This window comes from Nyctereutes procyonoides, unplaced genomic scaffold, assembly GCF_905146905.1.
Source record: "Nyctereutes procyonoides isolate TBG_1078 unplaced genomic scaffold, NYPRO_anot_genome, whole genome shotgun sequence".
Classification (NCBI taxonomy): Eukaryota; Metazoa; Chordata; class Mammalia; order Carnivora; family Canidae; genus Nyctereutes; species Nyctereutes procyonoides.
This window is the reverse complement of record NW_026575047.1, coordinates 52089660-52109322: the sequence shown is the minus strand read 5'-3', so window position 1 is coordinate 52109322 and position 19663 is coordinate 52089660. Positions and strand designations below refer to the sequence as shown.

Sequence of the window (19663 nt, the reverse complement as noted above, 5' to 3'; positions counted from 1 at the left end):
GTGATCAAAACAGTATGGTACTGGCACAAAAATAGACACACAGATCAAGAGAACAGAATAGAAAGCCCAGAAATAAACCCATACTTATGTGGCCAATTCATCTATGACAAGGGAGGCAAGAATATACAATGGGGGAAAAGATAGGTTCTTCAACAAATGGTGCTGGGAGAACAGGGCAGCCACATGCACAAGAATGAAATTGGTCCACTTTCTTACCCCATCCCAAAATAAACTCAAAATGGATTAAAGACCTAAATGTAAGACCTGAAGCCGTAAAACTTCTAAAAGAAAACAGAGGCAGTTAAACTCTTGGACATCAGGCTTAGCAATATTGTTTGGATCTATCTCTTGAGGCAAGGAAAACAAAAGCAAAAATTAACAATCTATCAAACTAAACAGCTTTCATGCAGAGAAGGAAGCCATCGAAAAGGCAACCTACTGAACGGGAGACGATATTTGCAAACGATAGATCTGATAAGTGGTTAATAACCAAAATATATAAAGAACTTCTACAACTCAGCACCAAGAAAACAAACAATCTGGTTTAAAAATGGGCAGATGACCTAAACAGACATTTTTTTTTCAAAGAAGATACACAGATCTGTGAAAAGATGCTCAACATCACTCATCATCAGGGGAGTGCAACTCAAACCTACCCTGAGGTATCACCTCACACCTGTCAGAAGGGCTAGTATCAAAAAGACAAGAAACAAGAAGTGTGGTAGAGGCTGTTGAGAAAAGGGGACCCTTGTGCACTGTTCGTGGGAACATAAAACTGTAGCCACTCGGGAAAACAGAATGGAGGCTCCTAAAAAAAGTAAAAATAGAAATAGCATATGATCCAGTAATTCCACTTCTGGGTATTTACCCAAAGAAAATGAAAACACTGAATTTGAAAAGATACATGTCTCCCTGTATTTACTGCAACACTATTTACAGTAGCCCAATATGGAAGCAACTGAAGCATCCATCCAGAGATGAATGGATAAAGATGGGGTATAGCTATAGATACAGATACATGGATATGTATGTGTACCCACACATATAGAGAGAGTATTACTCAGCCATAAAAAAGAATGACATCTTAACATTTGCCACATCATGGATGGACCTCAAGGTATTATTATGCTAAGTGAAATAAGTCAGGGAAAGACAAACACCATATGATTTCAATTAAACGTGGAATCTAAAAAACAAAAGAAAAAATAAAACAGAAACAGACTCATAAGCAGAGCACAAACTGGTGGTTGCCAAAGGGGAGGGGGTGCAGGGATGGGGGAAATAGGGGATGATGATGAAAAAGGGGAAAAACAAGTATAAAAAACAAAGCCCTCTGTTGACCCTACACCCCTGCCAGACACCATCTTTTCTTTGCTTCTTTTAACTACAAACACATACATGCCTTTCTATCTGCATGGACTCAGTTTTCTCTCAGGAGGGAACTCCATCAGGCTTTCAACCCACTATCCACGAGACATCTCTCGCCATGGCCATCCCTGACGGCTCCCCAATTCCACAGTAGCCCCCACCACCCCCCCGGTACTAGCAGGGCACGGCAAGTTACTATGGAAGTTACCTGGATTCCTCTTTCCCGTCCCAGAACACCACCATGTACTCCTGGCCCTGGGACGAGAAGAAGGCAGTCTGTTTCCCGCAGGGGAGCTGGTACATGAATGTTGCAAAGGTTGGGTCCTTCATCTGGCTCACCACCGACAGGGCCAGCGGTCGCTGAGGGAGAGAGGCCATCAGAACCATGAGCGTGCGTCACTTACAGCAACTTGATGCCTGGCCTGCCCATGAAACCAATGGTCTTGAACAAGGGGGGAAGGATTAGAAGTGGCTCAAAGCAAGAGGCCATGACAACTTCATATGCCAGAGTGTCTGTCTGGGTCATTGCTCTCCATAGCGACTTGAACCATAGGAGAACATGGACTTATATGGTCCAGTTAGCTTAAACCCTGATATTCCAAGCCCCGGGCCCAGGGACATACAATCTTGTGAAGGATTTTTCTCTGATCTTATTTTACTCCCAATACATTAAATACTGTCTACTTTGATAAGTGCATTCTAACTTTGACATCACTGGCCTCTTTCCCAAACAGCTAAGCTTGCTTGCTTGCTTTCTTTCTTTCTTCTTCTTTCTTTCTTTCTTTCTTTCTTTCTTTCTTTCAATTCAATAAAGTTTTATTTGTGCAGAACATAAAATCAACACACAGAACAATATAGTATAGCTAGGCTTTAAAATGATTTTATGACTCCTGCCCTCATGAGCAGACCTGCTCCCCATTACTCTAAAAAGAGATACGTACATTCTCTCTGCTCTAGCATGGGGACCATAGTGCTATAAAGGGTTTGGTATGCTTTGCCTGCATGATGGTGTGACACAAAAGCTGGGGAGGAAAAGAAAGCTCACTTTTCCTGAGTGGCACACATACAGAGAAAATAAACTGGATGTATTAGGAGCCATAACTATCTCTTTCTAGAAGAGGTGAGCAGAGAAGAGTGCCCCATTTGTTCTAGACTTAGCAAAGGATGGGCAAGTAGACTAATCCATGTGTATTCTGGAGATCCAGACCCTCCACCACAGGAGCAGGAGGTGCCAGGTCCCCAGGCCCGGGGCCCTCAGGTACCTTCTCAGGCTTTGTGTCCCAGCACTCCATCATGAGTGCCTGGAGCCGATGGAATTGCACTTCTTCTGGCTGCCCCAGAATTGGGCGGATACCCTTGGACAGCTTCTTGGCAATCTGAAGCTGGTGGTGGCCCAGCGCTGGCCGCTGTCCCGACAGCAACTCATACAGCACCATTCCATAGGAGAACATGTCTACCTGGGCAAAGAGGCATGCCAAGTCAGGTCCCCTGTCTGGGCCCAGCAGCTCTCATAAGCTGGCCCTGAGACAGAGGGAGCAGAAGACACAATCAGACCAGGGATCCTGCCAAAGGGAGACAATCATCAATACATCCACCAATGCATCCACCCCCCCTTGACCTGTCCAAACATCCAACCATCTGACCATCCATCATTCTGTCCCTTTAGCCATCCATTTCTGATCCTTCCATACTCCCTCCCTTTTCTTTTTTTTATTCATCATCCATCTATCCATCCATACACCCACCTGCTTGTCCTTCTGCATATTTATCTATCTATCCTCCTGTCTACCCATTCATTCATCTGACGATCTGTTCTTCTGTCCATATACCTATCTGTCCTTCCATCCATCCATCCATCCATCCATCCAGTCCATCCATCCATCCAATCAACACACACTAAGGACTTGCTAACCATCAGGTACTGGTTACAGGTTCCAAGAATGCCATGCTCCTTATCACTGAGAATCAAGAAAAGGCAGGAGAACACAGAGCCTCGGCTTAATGTGCCTGGCACCAGAAGAACAGTGTATGCAAATCACAAAGGGGGAATGTCTCCCAAATCACAACATGTTGACTCCTCTAAATGTCATCAAAAAGCCCGATAAAGAGAAGTTAGTGTAGGCCTCCAGGAGGGCCAAGAGATAACATTTTAGGATAGTGGCTGAGGTAGACCTGAGAATTTTCAATGTGAAGGTTCCTGTTATAATTTTAGTTTTTAGGTGCCTTGCCTGGGTCACCTGCTACTTAAGAAGCTCTTATTTTTATCACACTGATTTGCCTTTTCTATTTTAGTTAATAGACGCAGGTGACAAGTTCACCCACTCAGGCTAAGGTCATTTTTTTTTTTAGAAGGGTTGAGGAGGGGCAGAGGGAGAGGGAGAAAGAGAAGCCCAAGGAGGCTTCATGCCCAGCACAGAGCCTGACTCAGGTCTCGAGCTTGTGACCCTGACATCATGACCTGAGCCAAAATCAAGAGTTGGATGCTTAACCAACTGAGCCACCCAGGTGCCCCTACTAAGGCCATTCCTTTTCCTTTTTTGAAGGTGATCAAAGGGTACAAACTTCCAGTTATAAAATAACACAGGGATGTGATGCACAGCATGGGGACTGCAGGCTGTTTAGGTCATTTTTGAAGCAATCAGGCAATGACTCATCTGCAAATTATCAAATAATGAAAAATTAGGGATCCCTGGGTGGCGCAGCGGTTTGGCGCCTGCCTTTGGCCCAGGGCGCGATCCTGGAGACCCAGGATCGAATCCCACGTCAGGCTCCCGGTGCGTGGAGCCTGCTTCTCCCTCTGCCTGTGTCTCTGCCTCTCTCTCTCTCTCTCTGTATGACTATCATAAATAAATTAAAAAAAAAATTTAAAAAAAAAAATAATGAAAAATTATAGACCAGGGGAGTTTCGATGCTAGCGAAGAATGACCTGGAGCTGGCATTAGCTGGAAGATGGCTTTAAGTTGTCTGTGTGCCTGCGTCTACTAACCAGCTTTCAGGGAAAGGTAAACATTTAGCCATCATCTTGGCTGAGGCTGGCCAGCTGGCCATGTAGCTGCTCGGGGAGCCCACGCTTGTCATGTTAGCATCCCCTCTCTTCTCCTGGCATTGGTGGTGCTGCCTCGACACGTCTGCTGTTCACTTTGGGCAATGCCTTGTAAACAGCACCTATGGGCCAGGAGCCTCCGCCATCCTTATTCTGACTGCTCCTCCTGAGCCCCCGTGAGGCTGGCCCACTGTCCCCACTTTATACATCTAAATGGCAGAGTTGGGACCCAAATCCAGACTCATTTCTGGCCCGGACTCATCGTCCACTGTGTACCACCTTGACTATGTCTCTGAATCAAGATTAGAGAATTCAGAGGTTGCCGAATTCACTGTTTCTGAAGCCAAGGAGAAGTTAATCCTGACATTGCGATGTGGGCACAGATGCCTGTGCAATTCTGGGTCAAGCCAGAGCCCCCCCCCCCCCCCAGTCAAGCACAGGAGAGGGAGGGAAGCGTGCCTGGGAGAACGGAGCTGAGAAGCTGCAGGTGCCACAGGCCTGCCCGGCTGGCCTCCCAGGGACCTGGGGCTGGCAGTGGGCTGGGGTGTCGGTACCTTCTCGTCATACACGATGCGAGGCCTGATCTCCGGGGCCTGATAGCCAGGGGTGCCCTCCACACCGAGGGCCCCCTCATGAAATGACTGCCTTGAGATCCCATAGTCCGACAGTTTGATGTTGATGTGCTCCTTGACATCAAGAGACCAGACCAGAATGTTGTCCGACTTCAGGTCACAGAAGATGATGTTTTTCTTGTGCAGGTAGGCCAGGCCAGAGGCAATCTGGTATGCTATCTTTTGGGTGAGCATGTGTCCCAGGGGCATAAAGGAAGAATCTTTGCAAAGAAAAAATACAAACAATCATTACAACAATTGTCTTTTCTGACTTTCTCTCTCCTCGGATGCTTTATATTCTACAGACATTTCTCATTATTCTCCCTGCTGGATGCCACAGGAGACAGAGAATGACCTTCTGATGTAAAACAATATTTAGGATAGAAACACTGATCGTTCTAGCTTCATTCGTGGTATTTCATGCCTGGAATTGTGGGTGTTCTTACTAAAAGGGCAAGGATTCAAAATTCTTAGAGTTCATCAAAGGCCAAGGTTGTTATACTGTCAAGGGGAGGGGGAGTTTGGGGATATAAGATCTTCACTTAAAAAAAAAAAGTTCTCTTCCACTGAGGGAGAAATAATTTGAGTTTAATGATGTTTCTTCTTCCTGAGTCAAGAGACAGCTACCTCTCTCCTGTCAGCCTTGCATTGTCAGCTCTTTTCCTGTCAGGGATTCAGTTCCCTATTTATTTCCCAAGGGAAATTATTTTAAAATTTCACTAAAAAATATGATAAAGCCAACCTCAGGGTTTCAGAGTTTTGAATGATGATAGACACAGGTGTGCATTTGGGGAATGGAGAGATTTATGTGGCCAGTGGGCTTGTAGGCACCAGGCTGCTATTCAGGCCCCCCTGGTTGCCTTGTTTAGGACTCTCAAATGCCTCTTTGGTGGGACTATTATCATACTCCTTCTACAGGCCTAATTTACTGGATGATGGCAGAGAACCAGGACTTGGAACCTGGTTCCATCTGACTCTAAACCATCAGCTTCCCTAGCCTTGGCAACAGCACCATTCAGAGCGTAGACCTGGTGAAGTGACTCTCTTCACCCACAGGGAGCTGGCTGTGTGCACTGTGGGGCAGGTGTGCTCTGGCCCAGACAGCCAGGCCAGGCAGAAGGAGGGAACCTCCCAGGGATACAGCTTCCCTGGCACCTGAGCTGCCTGCCATGGGCTCACTTGCCTCTCAGGGGTTGTATCTGGGTGGGCGGGCCCCAAGCCACCCCTTTGGAAAGTTCTCAGCCTGGCTGGTACCTTTGGCATTCTCAGACAGCACGGTGTTGAGGCTGCCCAGGGGGGCGAGCTCCAGGGCGAAGCAGAGTGGGTGGATGCTGATGCCGATGAGTGACACGATGCAGGGGTGTTGCAGGGCGTGCAACATGCTGGCCTCTTGCCGGAACTCCGAGAAGTTCTTCATGGCATCTGTGGCGCGCAGGTGCCTCAGCATGGTGTCTGCAGGGGGAGCACAGCCATCAGGGCTGCCCAGGGAGGTAAGGGATGCAGAGCCCTGCGCCACCTGCTCCAGGAGCTCCTCTAGGGCCACTCCTGCCACACTCAGAGCTCCCCCACAGGGACTTGAGGGGCTGGTAGGTGCAGCATTTATATTTTAAGGCACTTAATACAAAAGGGGCTGCAATACTGTCACCCAGAATTTGGCCCCCCAGTGGTGGCATTCTTGAGGCATTCTGGGCTGATACCAAGTCCCTCCACCTTGAGTGCTAAATTGGTCCCAACACATTGGGCAGTTCCTGCTCCCTCAATGGAGAGCTGTGCATGTCCCTGCTCTCCTGTTCCGCTTGGAGCTCTCATCCCACCCCACCCCCCTGCTGGCCACTTGAGGGTCACGGCTGTGGCTTATTCCAGTTCTGCATCCCGGAGTGTCACCCAGAGTCCTGCTCACTCGCGGGGATGTTGGGGGCTTGGCTGCTACTGCTTACCTGACTCCCTGCCAGCAGCCAGGACCCCCAAAGGCAGAAAGAATCAGCACCCTCTCTTCAGCCACAGAGAAAACTAGGGCTTCCATGGGCCTGTGACAGGTCATCTCAGGCCAGAGGAGCAAGGTCTATGGGCAGGGGTGGCAATTTCCAGTCTGCGCTGTAAACCCTAGAAGGTGGCTGCCCAAGTCCCCCAGAGGGGCCTCTCCTGCCAAGTGGAGGGGCAAGATGCTACCCACCGGTCTGTGGCTGGCCCTGAGGTCACCAAACAGGGTCCTCTTGTGTCTCTTCCCCTGCATTTGGATTTTAAAATCAGGGATTTTTGGACATGGAGGTTTAAACGGCATGCAAAAACCCTTGGCGGTTAAAATGCATCAGTTGTGTCAGATCTGCGTGGAGGCCGGCCAATTTTTTTTTTTTTTTTTTTTTAGTACAATGCTTTTGTTTTTCACATTGGGTCTTTAACCCATTATGAATTTTTGACTATGGTGTGAATTGAAGTCTGACCCAAGTCTCGGCCTTGATTAGTGACCTGTCAGCATTTCTTTCTTTTCTTTTCTTTTTTTTTTTTTTTTAAGATTTTATTTATTTATTCATGAGAGAGACAGAGAGACAGAGAGAGAGGCAGAGACACAGGCAGAGGGAGCAGCAGGCTCCATACAGGGACTCGATCCCGGGACTCCAGGATCACAACCTGGGCCGAAGGCGGCACTAAACTACTGGGCCACCCGGGCTGCCCCCGTCAGCCTTTCCCCTCTGACTCATGCTGTGACCTCTGCCGTGTGCCAGCTTTCCACACACGCGGCTGTGTCTGCTCCCTTGGCGGGCCCGGCCGAGCCCCAGAGAACACTCTGCAGGGTTCACATCTGCAGGGTTATAAGTCATGACATCTGCTGGGCAGGCCTCTTTTCTTTGTCTCCCTCTATAGGACTCTCAGCTGTTCTTGGGATTTTGTCATTTCACGTGCATTTAGAATCAGTGGGTGAGATCTCTCTCTCACATACACACACACCCCCCCTGCTAGGACTTCAATGGGAATGAAGCTGAACTGTATACATTAATTATCCCTCAGTACTTTATGGTATAATTGCGGCACACAGACATTTTCTAGTGATGGGTCATTGCTGTAAACGGGAACGCTCTGAGTTCTGAGGTTGAGCTCACGTCTGGCAATGCTGTGAAACTTACTGGCTCTCACATTTGTCAGTAGAATCTCTCGGATTTTTCTGTGCAGGAAGTCATTCATATAGTAACAATTTGTCTCTTCCTTTCTGATCTGTTTTCTTTCCATTGCTCTAGGATTCTGATTTTTCCACCAGGAATGTAAATTACCTTAATGATCCTAAAGAGGAACATGCTAAGCCAGGGGCTGTGAGAAATGTGATATTCAGCCGCCTGGAAGTGAGGGGGCCGCCCAGTACCCACACTAGCTGGGTGTTAAGTGCTGATGGGCTGCTCTAGGTAGAGAACATCTCTGAGCTGCACGTGGTGTGTGGACCTGGATGTGCCAAGGCAAGAAGGTGTTCTGTCCCTCGTGTGGGTGGGGGAGAAGCCACCCAGGCTGGCTTTCCCATGCATTCACCTGGGGTGCCACCTTCCTTTCTTTAGTGGAGATGGCTGAGAGGGGTCCTGCAAGGTAAGGGGTCCACTTGAGGTCTGAGTGTGCACCCACCATGTACCAGGCCCTTGCCAGCCAGGGAGCAGATAGAAATTGTAAGGATGGCTCATACTCTTGGGGGCTAACATCTAGGCAAGAAAATAGTCTCCCAAGATAATTTCTAAGCTTTGCTCAGCATGAGCTTTAGACCTATTCCACATCCTGCCAGGAACAAAGCAGGTCGACTACTCAGGGGCCTCTGTTTGCCTCATCCACCGTCCTCATCCAGTCTCCCCAGGGTGGCAGGAAGTGTGACGACCTTGGGAGAACATGTCTGAAAAGAAAGGACATGGAGCCCTGTTTACCTGCCGGGGTGTTGGCCAAGTTCTTGAATTTCTTGATCTGGAATCGTTTCACTGCCACGGGCTGGCCTTGGTACCGGGCCCGATAGATGATGGTGCCACTCCCACCCTGGCCCAGGACACTGCTCTCGTCCTCGTTGTGCTCCAGCTTGCTGTTCTCCAGGAAGAGCCTGCCAGAAATACCACATAGAGGTCAGACCAAGCCTCCTAACTGGTCCCTGACCCCCCTGCCCAGCGAGGCCTGTGGGGTGGGGGTGGTCCTTGGATGGATGGATGTGAGGACACCCTTGGTCGTTTCTTCCACTGCAGGGAGTTACAGTTCAAAGCCACCTGTGGAGTCAGACAGATCCAGGATACACCATGGCCTTGGACAGGTTGTGTAGCCTCAACAAGCCTGGGTCTCCTCCATAAAGTGGGATCGTAACAGCAACTGCCTTGTAGGTGCGGATGATGGCTTGCACTGGGGAGAGCCTTGCAACGTGGCCCACATAGGAAAAAACAAATTCTCTTGGAGGTTTCTCTCCAAAAGATTCTGTGCTTTGAGAGCTAGTATATCCAGCAGACACACTGCATTTATTTACTGCTAGGTTGGTTGTTTCCTTATTTCTTTTTACTAAGTGAGAGGTTAGGTGAGTGGCCATGGAGGGCTTCTGATTGGCACAAGCAGTGTCTGCACAACCAATGGCTAGGATTTCACCCAAGGGCAGGGTGTTTTAGACTTCACTGGTCTATGTGTTCTAATCTTAGGTGAAGGGGAGATTTCTTTTGGGCTTTTGGAAAAACTAAGTCACTCCTGGAAGGGAGGAAGGGAGAGAGGGATGATGGGAGGTGGCAGGGCTGGAGGGAGAGGGAGAGAAAGGGATGATGGGAGACAGGAGGGAGGGGGAAGGCAGTCTAGATGCCCTCCCTCTGCAGGGCCTCCCCCTGTTCTGCTGAAGCCTCTCTGGGCTGCTCACCAGCTGGCTATGCCAGGTGCCTCCACTGGAGTCCTCTTGGCCCCACAGGCCGACTCCACTAGGCAGCTGTTTTTCGTGCCTTCCACGAATGGATTCTGCAGCTGCTCAGACTTTGCACAGCTCAACTGCATGCTTTACACTACAAGCAGGTGTGACTGCCTCCACTGAAGCCCGTGGTGGTATAGCAGCTGAGCTGAGCTCTTCTCCAAGCACCCACTGCCAAAACCACCTGCTTGGGCAGCATGGGCACTTGGGAGCTTCCCAGGATGGCCACCAGGAGCAGCAGTAGGAATGCTGGCGATCCCTTAGGGCATCCTATAAACATGGGGCCTAGGACAGGGTTCCCTGGATGCCAAGTAACCACTCCCCCAACCCCGAACCACCCAAACTCCTAGTGCAAGGAGGGCAGTGCTTCAGGGCCCACGCTGGGGCACAGCTCAAGTGTCCAAAGAGCCTCTGCTGGATTGGGAATCCTGTCCACACTGTTGGGCTTTTCAATTACTAGCCAAGTACCTTCAGTTAAGAACCATGATACAGCCTGCAATTTGATCCAAACCCATGGGGACAACCAGTCTGCCTTTCCAGATTTCATACTGTAGATGCCACAGCCCAGATTTCGCTAGGGTGTAAAATGTAACAGCAAATAAATGAAAATCTTAACATTTGGGGCTAATTGGGCCTCCTCTACAGAAATCTGATTCATGCATATATAAAACTCTGCATGTGGTCTCTAAGAAGCAACAACCCTCACATTAGAGTTCTAGGAATAAAGGGAGCTCATTTTGCAGAAGAGCAGCATTTCATCATCATTTCTACCAGTGAGGTAACTGGGGATATTGGAAAGGGCTTTGGGCGGGGGAGTCTATCATCCAATGTAGGAAGCAATTTATTAATTTGATAGACCCAGAAGTGTGCTTTGGAACTCCAAATCTGCAATATCTCAGAGTATTCAACATCGATTCTTTGGGGATGGGGGGCAATTTGGAAAAATGAGAATACAAATATTCTTACCATCCCCCCACACCCCAAAAAGTTTACTTTTATTTCAAGAAGCCAGATACAACATCCTTTGCAATCCTTTGACTAAGACGACAACAGGACTTCCTAACTCCAAAAGAGTTGGTAACCACCAAGGTCAAACTGTCTCCAAGGAGACCAAGTCATAGCTTCTGGTTTCCATGACTACAGAAGATTCCATCTTTTTACCCAGCCCTTGGATTTTGTGACTCTTTACTGTTGGATGGGATCACAAAACATTCTCCTCTTCCTCGGCATTCTCTCCCTAGTCATTATCTTAGGTTACAGGCAGACTCAACTTCAAGGACAGATGTAGGGGGATCTAAATGCCCAGCCTCAGGGCAGCAGGTAGGGTCAGCATTTGCCAAGACAGGAAAATGAGGCTGTAGGCCTGGGAGCACTGCCTTCTTGAACACCGAGGAGAATTTGCCTTCTATACCTTGAGCTGGCAGGAAAGTAGGAATCAGAGGCAATGGCTGGCTTAGCAGAAAGGAGCTCAGCTGATACAAGGGCAAGATGGGGTGGGGACCCAGAATGGCTCCCCTCCAAGTGCTCTGCCCAGCTGGGCCTGCTGTGGCCTCCGAAATGGCACCCCTGGCTCCCTTCGGGCAGCCTAGGCTGGGAACCTATAAGTCCCAGGAGACTGGGTGGGAAGCAGTGGCTACACCAGCTAGCCATCACCTGAGGAAGGGGCCGCCAGGCAGGGTGGTGCTGTGGCCTACCTGGCTGGAAAGTCAGTCATGAACAGCTCAGGAACCAGCTCCTGGAGAGGCACAGGGAGGTCGGGGTGTCTGGGGCAGGAGATGAAGTCCTGTTCGATGGCCGTGAGCACACAGTCTTCCATGTCGAAGTACTGCACCCCCTCTGATTTCTCACTTGGGTCAGTGTGCTGGGCCCAGGAGGTCTCGCACACAGGGCAGGGCACGTACTGCTCCATTAGTGGGGTCCCATCACTTTCGGTGGCTGTCAGGGCTAAGTGGGGACAGAGCAGGAGACAGTCTATGTGAAGGCGGCTGAAGGTGGGTCCCTGAACGGCACCCAGGCTATCTGGGCTTTTGGTAAGAGGGGGTCTGGGTGCCCCTGCCTGGACCCCAGGGAGTGGCTGAACTATGACTCAGGTTCTTTTTTGGGGAGAGAGATCCTGAAAGACGAGCACTGGGAAAGGTGAGGGATGCACTGGACAGACAGTGGGTGGCCTAAACTGAGCGGGCTGGCTGGGGAGTGGCTGAGAGGCTGGGGATCCCTCCTGCACAGCTGCCCCGACAGGATGCTGCGGGCTGCGTCTGAGCTGTGCCACACTCCAGCAAGCGAACCACAACCAATAAGGAGTTGTTCTTAAAATTAGAAACATAAGGCTTGCAATTACCATGATCCTTCGTAGAAGAGCAATGCAGGGGGAGAAATGAGTACAAATTATAATAGACAGAACCTAGTCATTTTACCTGTGTTCCTCCTGGCAGGAGGCACACAGCTTTTCTGCACACTTCTGAAAGGAGGTGCAAAGAAGTAGTCTCCAAGGCACCTCAGGGTGAGCTGATGGCCTGTCTGGTGCAGGGTAGGAGGGGACTCCTAGAACCCTGTGGGCGCATCCACTATCTGGAGGCCCAGGTAAACACATCCTGCTGGGTAGCTGGTGGTGCTGTCTCCTGAGCTGCCCTGTCTCAGACGATAGTCTAATGCCCGTATCACATCTTCCCCAGCACCTGCTGTGGGGCTCACTGGTTGGCAGGGAGTCACAAAAGCCCAGGGAGGCTCACATGGGTCTAGAGGCTTCCTTGGATGAACAAGCACTCCCAGACTGCCACAACTCATACACCAAACTTCCTTCTCTTGGGCCTGCCTTTCTTTTCTGTTTTCCTCTTTCTTTCATTCTTTTTTTTCCTTTCTTTCTTTTCTTTCTTTTCTTTCTTTTCTTCTTTCTTTCTCTCTCCCTTTCTTTCATTTCTTTCATTTGTTTCTTCCCTCCTTCCCTTCCTTCCTTCCAAGACTGATTGGTTGATTGATTAATTTGAGAGGCAGAGAGAGAGAGAGGTGGGGAAGGGCAGAGGGAAAGAATCCCAAGCAGACTCCATGCTGAGTGTGGATCCCCACACAGGACTCGATCCCAAGAACCTGAGATCATGACTTGAGCCAAAACCAAAAGTCAGATGTTTAACTGACTGAGCCACCCAGGCACCACTCTTGGGTCCCTTTTTTCCTTCTAGTTCAGCTTTCCCATCAGCCCTGGATGGCCCCCAGACCCTGGTGTCCAGAGCATGCCTCCCAGTGCTCCCTAAGCATCTCCCCTGATGCTGTCCCAGGACATGGGGACAGCCACAGGCGAGAAGGCAGCCCAGGGAGGTTAGAGCACTGGCCAAGCAGGTCTTGGAGTCCAGAGCCATCCTCCACTCTCTCGGCCACCAGCCTTCGGAGGCTGAGGGCTCACGAGGACGAGGCTGCCTGGTTTTCCCCGCACAGCTTCCTCCTTGCAGGATGCCCCGTGGGTTCATCTCCACTCCGGTAGCAAAACAAACAGAAGGCCTCAAAAGCTTCACTTCAAAAAGTATTTTCTTTGGGTGGACTGTCAATGAAGAAGCTGATCAAAGGGCCATGTGGGTGGTTGATCACCTCTGGGAATTGGGGGAGGGAGCAGGCAGGAAAATGGGAGTCCTCAACAGGTGTGGCTTCCCTAGTCTCCCATCTCTGTCAGAGTCAAATCCCCTCAGAATTCAGCACTGTCCTCACTGTGTAAACAAGACCAGGTGAACCTCACATGGAGGGTTCTCTTGGGCCACGCAGGGCACCCAGGGTTATCTGTCTCCCCTCACACCATGGGGATCCAGGCCCATATTTTCCCCATAGCTCCTGACCCCGTGTCACTCCCAGACTTCCCCAGGGACCAGGATTCTGCCAAAGGGTGCTTAGGACCTCTCTGGTTTCCTTGGGCTGAATCCCAGTGAGACTTCTGCTCCCCAGATAACAAGCCCCACCTTGATTCATAAAGAAATACTAACATGAGCAAAGACTCGGTTCCAGAACGTTTTCTTACCGGGAAACCACTGATCGATCAGGGAATTGACATGGTCTGTGATAAAAGCCATCGCGGAGAAGTCCCTCATTTCCGACTGGCAAATGATTTTTATCCCTCCGCTTTTTTTCTTTTTCCAGTTCACGTCTGAGGATTCCACACTGCAACCCAGAAACAAAGAGCCCTCTGTGATCTGGCGTTGGGGGCCCTGGGATGATCTATCTCTGTGCCTCCAGACCTCAGGGACCCCACCCCCACCCCCAACCCAGGACTCTGTGCCTCTGCAGGACTATCAAGGGGGCCTCCGTGTTTGCGTCCCTGTGTATGTGACCATGCCTTGTCCCCTCCACCACTTCCCAACATGGTGATGTGGCCAGAGCGGGGACTTGGCCGTAATGGATGCTCAGGCAGGGGTCAGTCCCCCAAGTGGGACCTTGGGGCAGGTTCTCGCCTTCTCTGAACTATGAGATTCTCATTTGCCAGCTGGCAGCTGTGAGCTTTAAGTGGGAACATCTATATGAGAGCACTAGGCACCAAGAAAAACTCAAGTCAGGCCCTCCAAAGAGGATACTTCACCCTTCTCCTTCACGGAGCTGAAGAATATTTTGAAAAATTCAGTGTAAAGATGAAATAACTTTGCGTGTTTATTGAAGCTGATTAAAAGTCATTTATTAAACTTCTCAAGCTGACTTGATGTCTTTCTCTCAAAAAGGTAAAGAAAACAGAAAAGGGGAGCTAAGTTGTGTATCTTGTTATGCTGCCTGTAGGACCCCTGGTGTCACCTAGGCCATCATCACATAGGACGAGAAGACAGGGCCAGATGGCAGCAAGGGCCCTGCAGGCATCACCTAAGGGACCACCTAAGTGACCACTGCAGGCTCTCATCCCAGAGTTCAGTGGCCGTGGGCTGTGGTCACCAGACCCTCCCTTACCTTTCCTGTCCTGCGAGGAGAAAGGAGGAGGGATGAGGAGATGGGGGTGCTCTAGACATTTTTTGGGGAGGATCTCAACAAGCTGCCATGATGTGTTGCTCTGGGGAGAACTCTGGACCCTGAGGGGACTGTCTCCCAGAGAAGGCGGCCAAGGAGGCTGTTCCCATGGCCTCAGGCTGCCCCTGTCAGGTGGGTTCCCGAGTATTCCTACCTGAGGTAGCCCCCATCAAAAGTGACCAGGAGCCCTTCCTGCCAATAGATGGTCTGATTTCTTTTCACTCTGAATGTGCTACAGCGATTTCTCTGGCTTCCTGTAAAACTATAAATGGTGACTTTCCTGTGCCTGCTTTTAGTATTCTTCTTGTTTTCAAAAAGCTGAAAGAGAAAAGATCCTGCTTAAGTATTCCAGCCTCCTCGCTGGCCTTGGGCAGAGCTCGGAAGAGGTCGGCCTGGCCCATCGTGCATACCATCCCCCCCCCCCCCCCCCCCCCCCCCCCCCCCCGCCTCCGTCTTCCCACCGCCTCCTCCTCCATCACCACGCATCCTGTTGCCAAATTAAACACTGTATTATCTGGAGAGGACCCCACAATACTCTGGGAGCACATTTTTCCCAAAGGATTGATAAAAGGCTCTCCTATTTCAAACCTTTCCTGATTTGACAAGCAAAACTTTGTTAGAAAAATGTAGAAAATACAGAAAATGTACAAAAGAAACCAAAACAACTTACCACAAAGCAGGGATTTTGATATATTTTATCCTAAGATTTTTTTTTCTTTTTCTATGTATATGTTTGGAAAACCAGCTGAAGCTGTATTTTCTGGTTTTGTATTTCTAATTTTCTAAATTTCTAATTTCATATACATTTAAGAACTTCATGTTTCCTATGCCATCCAGACTCATACAAAAGTCATTTTTCCAAAGTTCAATATTTTTTTTTCTGTTTTTTGTTTTTTTTTCAAAGTTCAATATTTTATAGTAACTTTCCAGATCATTCATTTCTCTGAATATATAGGTTGTTTCAATGTTTTGCTCCCTCAAATGGGCCAATGATGCATGAAAAGTCATAAAGTGTTCTCTGATTTCAAATGATTTCCTTAGTTCACATTTTTAGCCGTAGGATTAATCCGTCAAAGGGTCTGAACGTTTTTAGGCTCTGGATACGTATTGAGGAACCACTTTTGAAACAATCAGACTATGTATACACTGACCACAGTGTATGAACCTGTGTCATGCTTCTGGGCTGGCTACGGTGGCTTTACTCTGCTGATTTGTGAAAGGTGCAAGGTGGCCAGCATCTCATCCTTGCTTGAATTTGTATGCTTTTGATTACTCCTGAGACTGAACTCCTTCTCCTCATCTGAATTTCAATGGGACTTTTCATCTCATTTTGAGTGAAGGATGCTGCCTGGAAGGGCGCCTGCCTCCACACCCAGCTGGGCCCCCATCCCCAACACAGAGCCCACTTGGGAGCTCAGGCCTCACACGATGACAGCACTGTGTTCTATGACCTCCCACTTAGAATATGGCAGGAGGACAAGTTCAAAGGGAGGGCAGAGCGATGGAATCAGACCTGTGGAAGAACCAGCTCCTGCACCCACTCTTCCCATCATCACAGAGCCCCTAGGCCTTGCAAACAAGTTCCTTCGCCCACATGCGCCACAGCAGTTAGGGTTTTCAGGCTCTCTTTACTTTTTAACATTTCAGCAATATGGGAAGATCAAAGAATATCTTTATTTAGCCAAGGAGTCATTAATTCCATAAGGGCCTTTTAATTTGAATGTGGCAAAAAGAAACTCATACTGAATTTAACATCAACTATTCAATAGTCCAGGTTTATGCCAAGGGTGCTATTATTGTAGAGTGGGTCAGAATTCCCTGGAAGCCTTGTGAAAAAAAAAACAGGGTTGGGCTCCATCCTGGAGTTTCTGAAATAGTGGATGTGGGGTGGGCCCAAAGATTTGCATTTCTAACAAGTTCCCAGGTGAGGCTGCTTCTGCTGGTCCAGGAATCCCACTTTGAGAAACACCACTCTAGACAAATGCTACTTTCATGTTACTGTTTTCCATTAAATTAATATTGGCGGACAGCCAGGATGCCTTACAACCACCCCAGGTGAATCCACAGAAAATAACTTCATTGCTTCCAGACCAAGTTAAAGATCTACACCAGTGGTTCTTAAGCTTGACTAGATAGTGAAATCACCTGGCAAGCCTTAAAAACTCGCAGTGCCTGGTGGTGTATCCAGAGATTCTAACTGGGGCAGCCTGTGCTCTGCCCATGTCTGTTGGAAGCTCCCCAGGTAAGTGTAGTGCACAGCCTGAGTGGCAAAACCATGGTTCGAAAGCCATGGTCCTCCAAGTGTGGTCCCCAAACCCAAAGCATCACTGGGGACGGTGCTTTGATACACAAAATGCTGGGTCCCAGTCCCCACCCCCTGAATCAAACCCTTTGAGGGGGCCCGGCCATTTATGTTCTAACAAGCCTTTGAGGGGATTTTTGATGTGCATTGGTTTTCAACCATGGTTCCTAAAATGAGTTTTCTGAGCCAGCTAGGTGCTGGTTTGGGATTCACAGAATGGCTCAAATGGGTCTGCCAGCCGACAGAAGAGAAGGCAGCTATGCCAGGCTGGCCTCCTGGTCCTCAGCTTTGCTGAAGCTATGCTGAAGCCCTTCCAGCAAAAGGCCTCTGCCTCCCGAAAGGGCACAGCTCCCTGTACGCCCTCCCCCACGCAGAAGCTGCGGCTACCTGCAGGTCCATCTCCGCCAGGCTGATCAGCATCCGTGCTATAAACCTTTGCCAAAAGCCGACAGGAACGAAACTCATCTTAAACACTCTCTGAATGGTGTTGGCCTTGGGGTGCTGCATGCTGTGGGTGTCCAGGCCAGGCTTGGACGGAAGGAGGTGTGGCAGAAGGTAGCTGGAACACATTGGAAGGGACAGGTGAACGGCGCGGCCAGGGTCTGCCGTGGGTGCCCTGACCCTGGCACACACACAGCCTGGCCTGGGCATGCGGCCCTGGTGCCCTCCCCTCCAGGGCCTCTGGAATTCTACTCCTAGAAAGACCGAGTAGTTTCTAGTTTCTGTACTTGACAATGAAGGCTCCAAGAGGAAATGAAGATGGGCACAGCAGAGAAACCTCTCAAGGCAGGTCTGTAGGACAGCCACTAGAACATGCTAAGGGAAGATATGAAAAGGTCTGCATCAGTAACACATCAGACATGGCAAATCTTGGTTCGCTCTTTGTAAACAGGGCTGTGATTGGGGAATCGTTTAAAACTAACTCAGAACCGTGAAGGAGACATGGGTATGGCCGCACAGTTCCAAAGACCATGCAGACATTGGGGTCAGAGTCCTGTTTCTGGCCCTTGAAGCTATTTATTGTTCTTGGCTGGTTGAGACAACACCGTCGCCTTTAAAAGTTAAAATGAGGCTGTTTGTGCACCGAGGGATGTTTTATGAGAGTGCACTTGCTCATCATAAACCTGCTGAGTCACCGAGTCAGTTGACAACAGCTGAAGCTGGGGAGGCCCCTTCAAGAGCACGCCTGAAAACCAGCATCTTCTGTGCGTGTGGGGCTGTGGAGGTAGGCACAGGGTGGCCCTCAGATGTGCCTTCTTCTTAACAAAGGTCTTGCCTTCAGCTACCCAGAGGCTTTTAAAATACACTGGTTTAGCTCCAACAAAACATCATTAGAACGTTCTGGAAGAGACCCCTGAAAATTTTGTAGAAGTGTCTATCCTGGCATTGTGTCTTCAGCACATGGTGTAACCTTTTGTGGATTCTGCTTTCCTGGCGTGGGAAGAGAAAGGACACCTGTCCCACAGGGTTGGTGCAGGATGGACGGGGGCTGTGGATGCGGGCTGTGCAGTGGGGGAGACCCCAAGGGAACCATCATACCTGTGCTAAAATGGAAAATGCTTGGACATTTGCGACTTTATGTGGAACCAGATGCCACTGGCTATGAGTATTTAATATAAAGAGTAACAATAATAATGCTGATGACACCTAATGTCTTCGAGGCTTTTTTTTTTTAAGATTTATTTATTTTAGAGAGACAGGTGAGAGAGAGAGAGAGAAAGAAAGAGAGCAAGCAGGGGGAGGGGCAGAGGGAGAGAGAATCTCAAGCAGACTCCTTGCTAAACAAGGAGCCCCATGTGTGCTTGACCTCAAGACCCTGAAATGGTGACCCGACCTGAAATCAAGAGGTGGCACTTAACCCAATTGAGCCACCCAGATGCCCCATCTTTGGAGCTCTTCTGTGCAAGAGACACTTTTCATACTTTACATGTATAATCCCACTTAATCCTCATAATTGCAATACTAGTTGATAATAGTATTATTCCCATTGTACAGATGAGATAAGAAAGGCAGTCGGGATTCATACTCAGGCATTCTGGCTCTGTGGTCTCACCTGCTGTCCTATAAGCCTCCTTGAAGACTTGGCCATGACCTGGCGGATTTTATGGTTCAACCAGACATATACATGTGTGTATAACTGACTTGGTTTTACTGAGTCAGGCTGGCAACCCCTCTTTCCTCTAACCTATAGATAAAAATAACTGGAAAACGGTCAGACTTTGGCAATGCTGTAAACTCAGAGGCTGCCTCACTTTGCATGGATCAAAGTCAAGGACACACATAGGTCATGGTATGGGGGATCACATGGACTTTCAATTCCTCTTTGGGATTTCTCCTTATAGGACTCACTCTTGCCTCCTAGGGGCCTGGAGCAATAAGAGACCCTCTCCCATAGTTATAAGGTTGAGCAGAAATCTGGGCGGTGCCTCGGGCTCAGTGGCCCAGGTCTGGCTCCCAGAAGGCCCAGTCTATGCAGG

At 49.2% G+C, this 19663-nt stretch overlaps 1 protein-coding gene across 3 annotated transcripts in view; it reads right to left on the bottom strand.

Annotated features, from left to right (window-relative positions):
* The window catches only part of LRRK1 (leucine rich repeat kinase 1), a 119026-nt gene that overhangs the window by 12973 nt on the left and 86390 nt on the right, over positions 1–19663 (bottom strand). For all 3 annotated transcript variants that reach the window (XM_055326460.1, XM_055326462.1, XM_055326463.1), the window contains 9 exons: positions 17574–17745; positions 15039–15202; positions 13917–14056; positions 11611–11860; positions 8919–9085; positions 6277–6474; positions 4966–5243; positions 2631–2825; positions 1577–1728 (listed from right to left, as the gene is read on the bottom strand). In XM_055326460.1, coding sequence (XP_055182435.1) covers positions 1577–1728; positions 2631–2825; positions 4966–5243; positions 6277–6474; positions 8919–9085; positions 11611–11860; positions 13917–14056; positions 15039–15202; positions 17574–17745 — 1716 coding nt within the window. The remainder of the gene's footprint in view (positions 1–1576; positions 1729–2630; positions 2826–4965; positions 5244–6276; positions 6475–8918; positions 9086–11610; positions 11861–13916; positions 14057–15038; positions 15203–17573; positions 17746–19663) is intronic.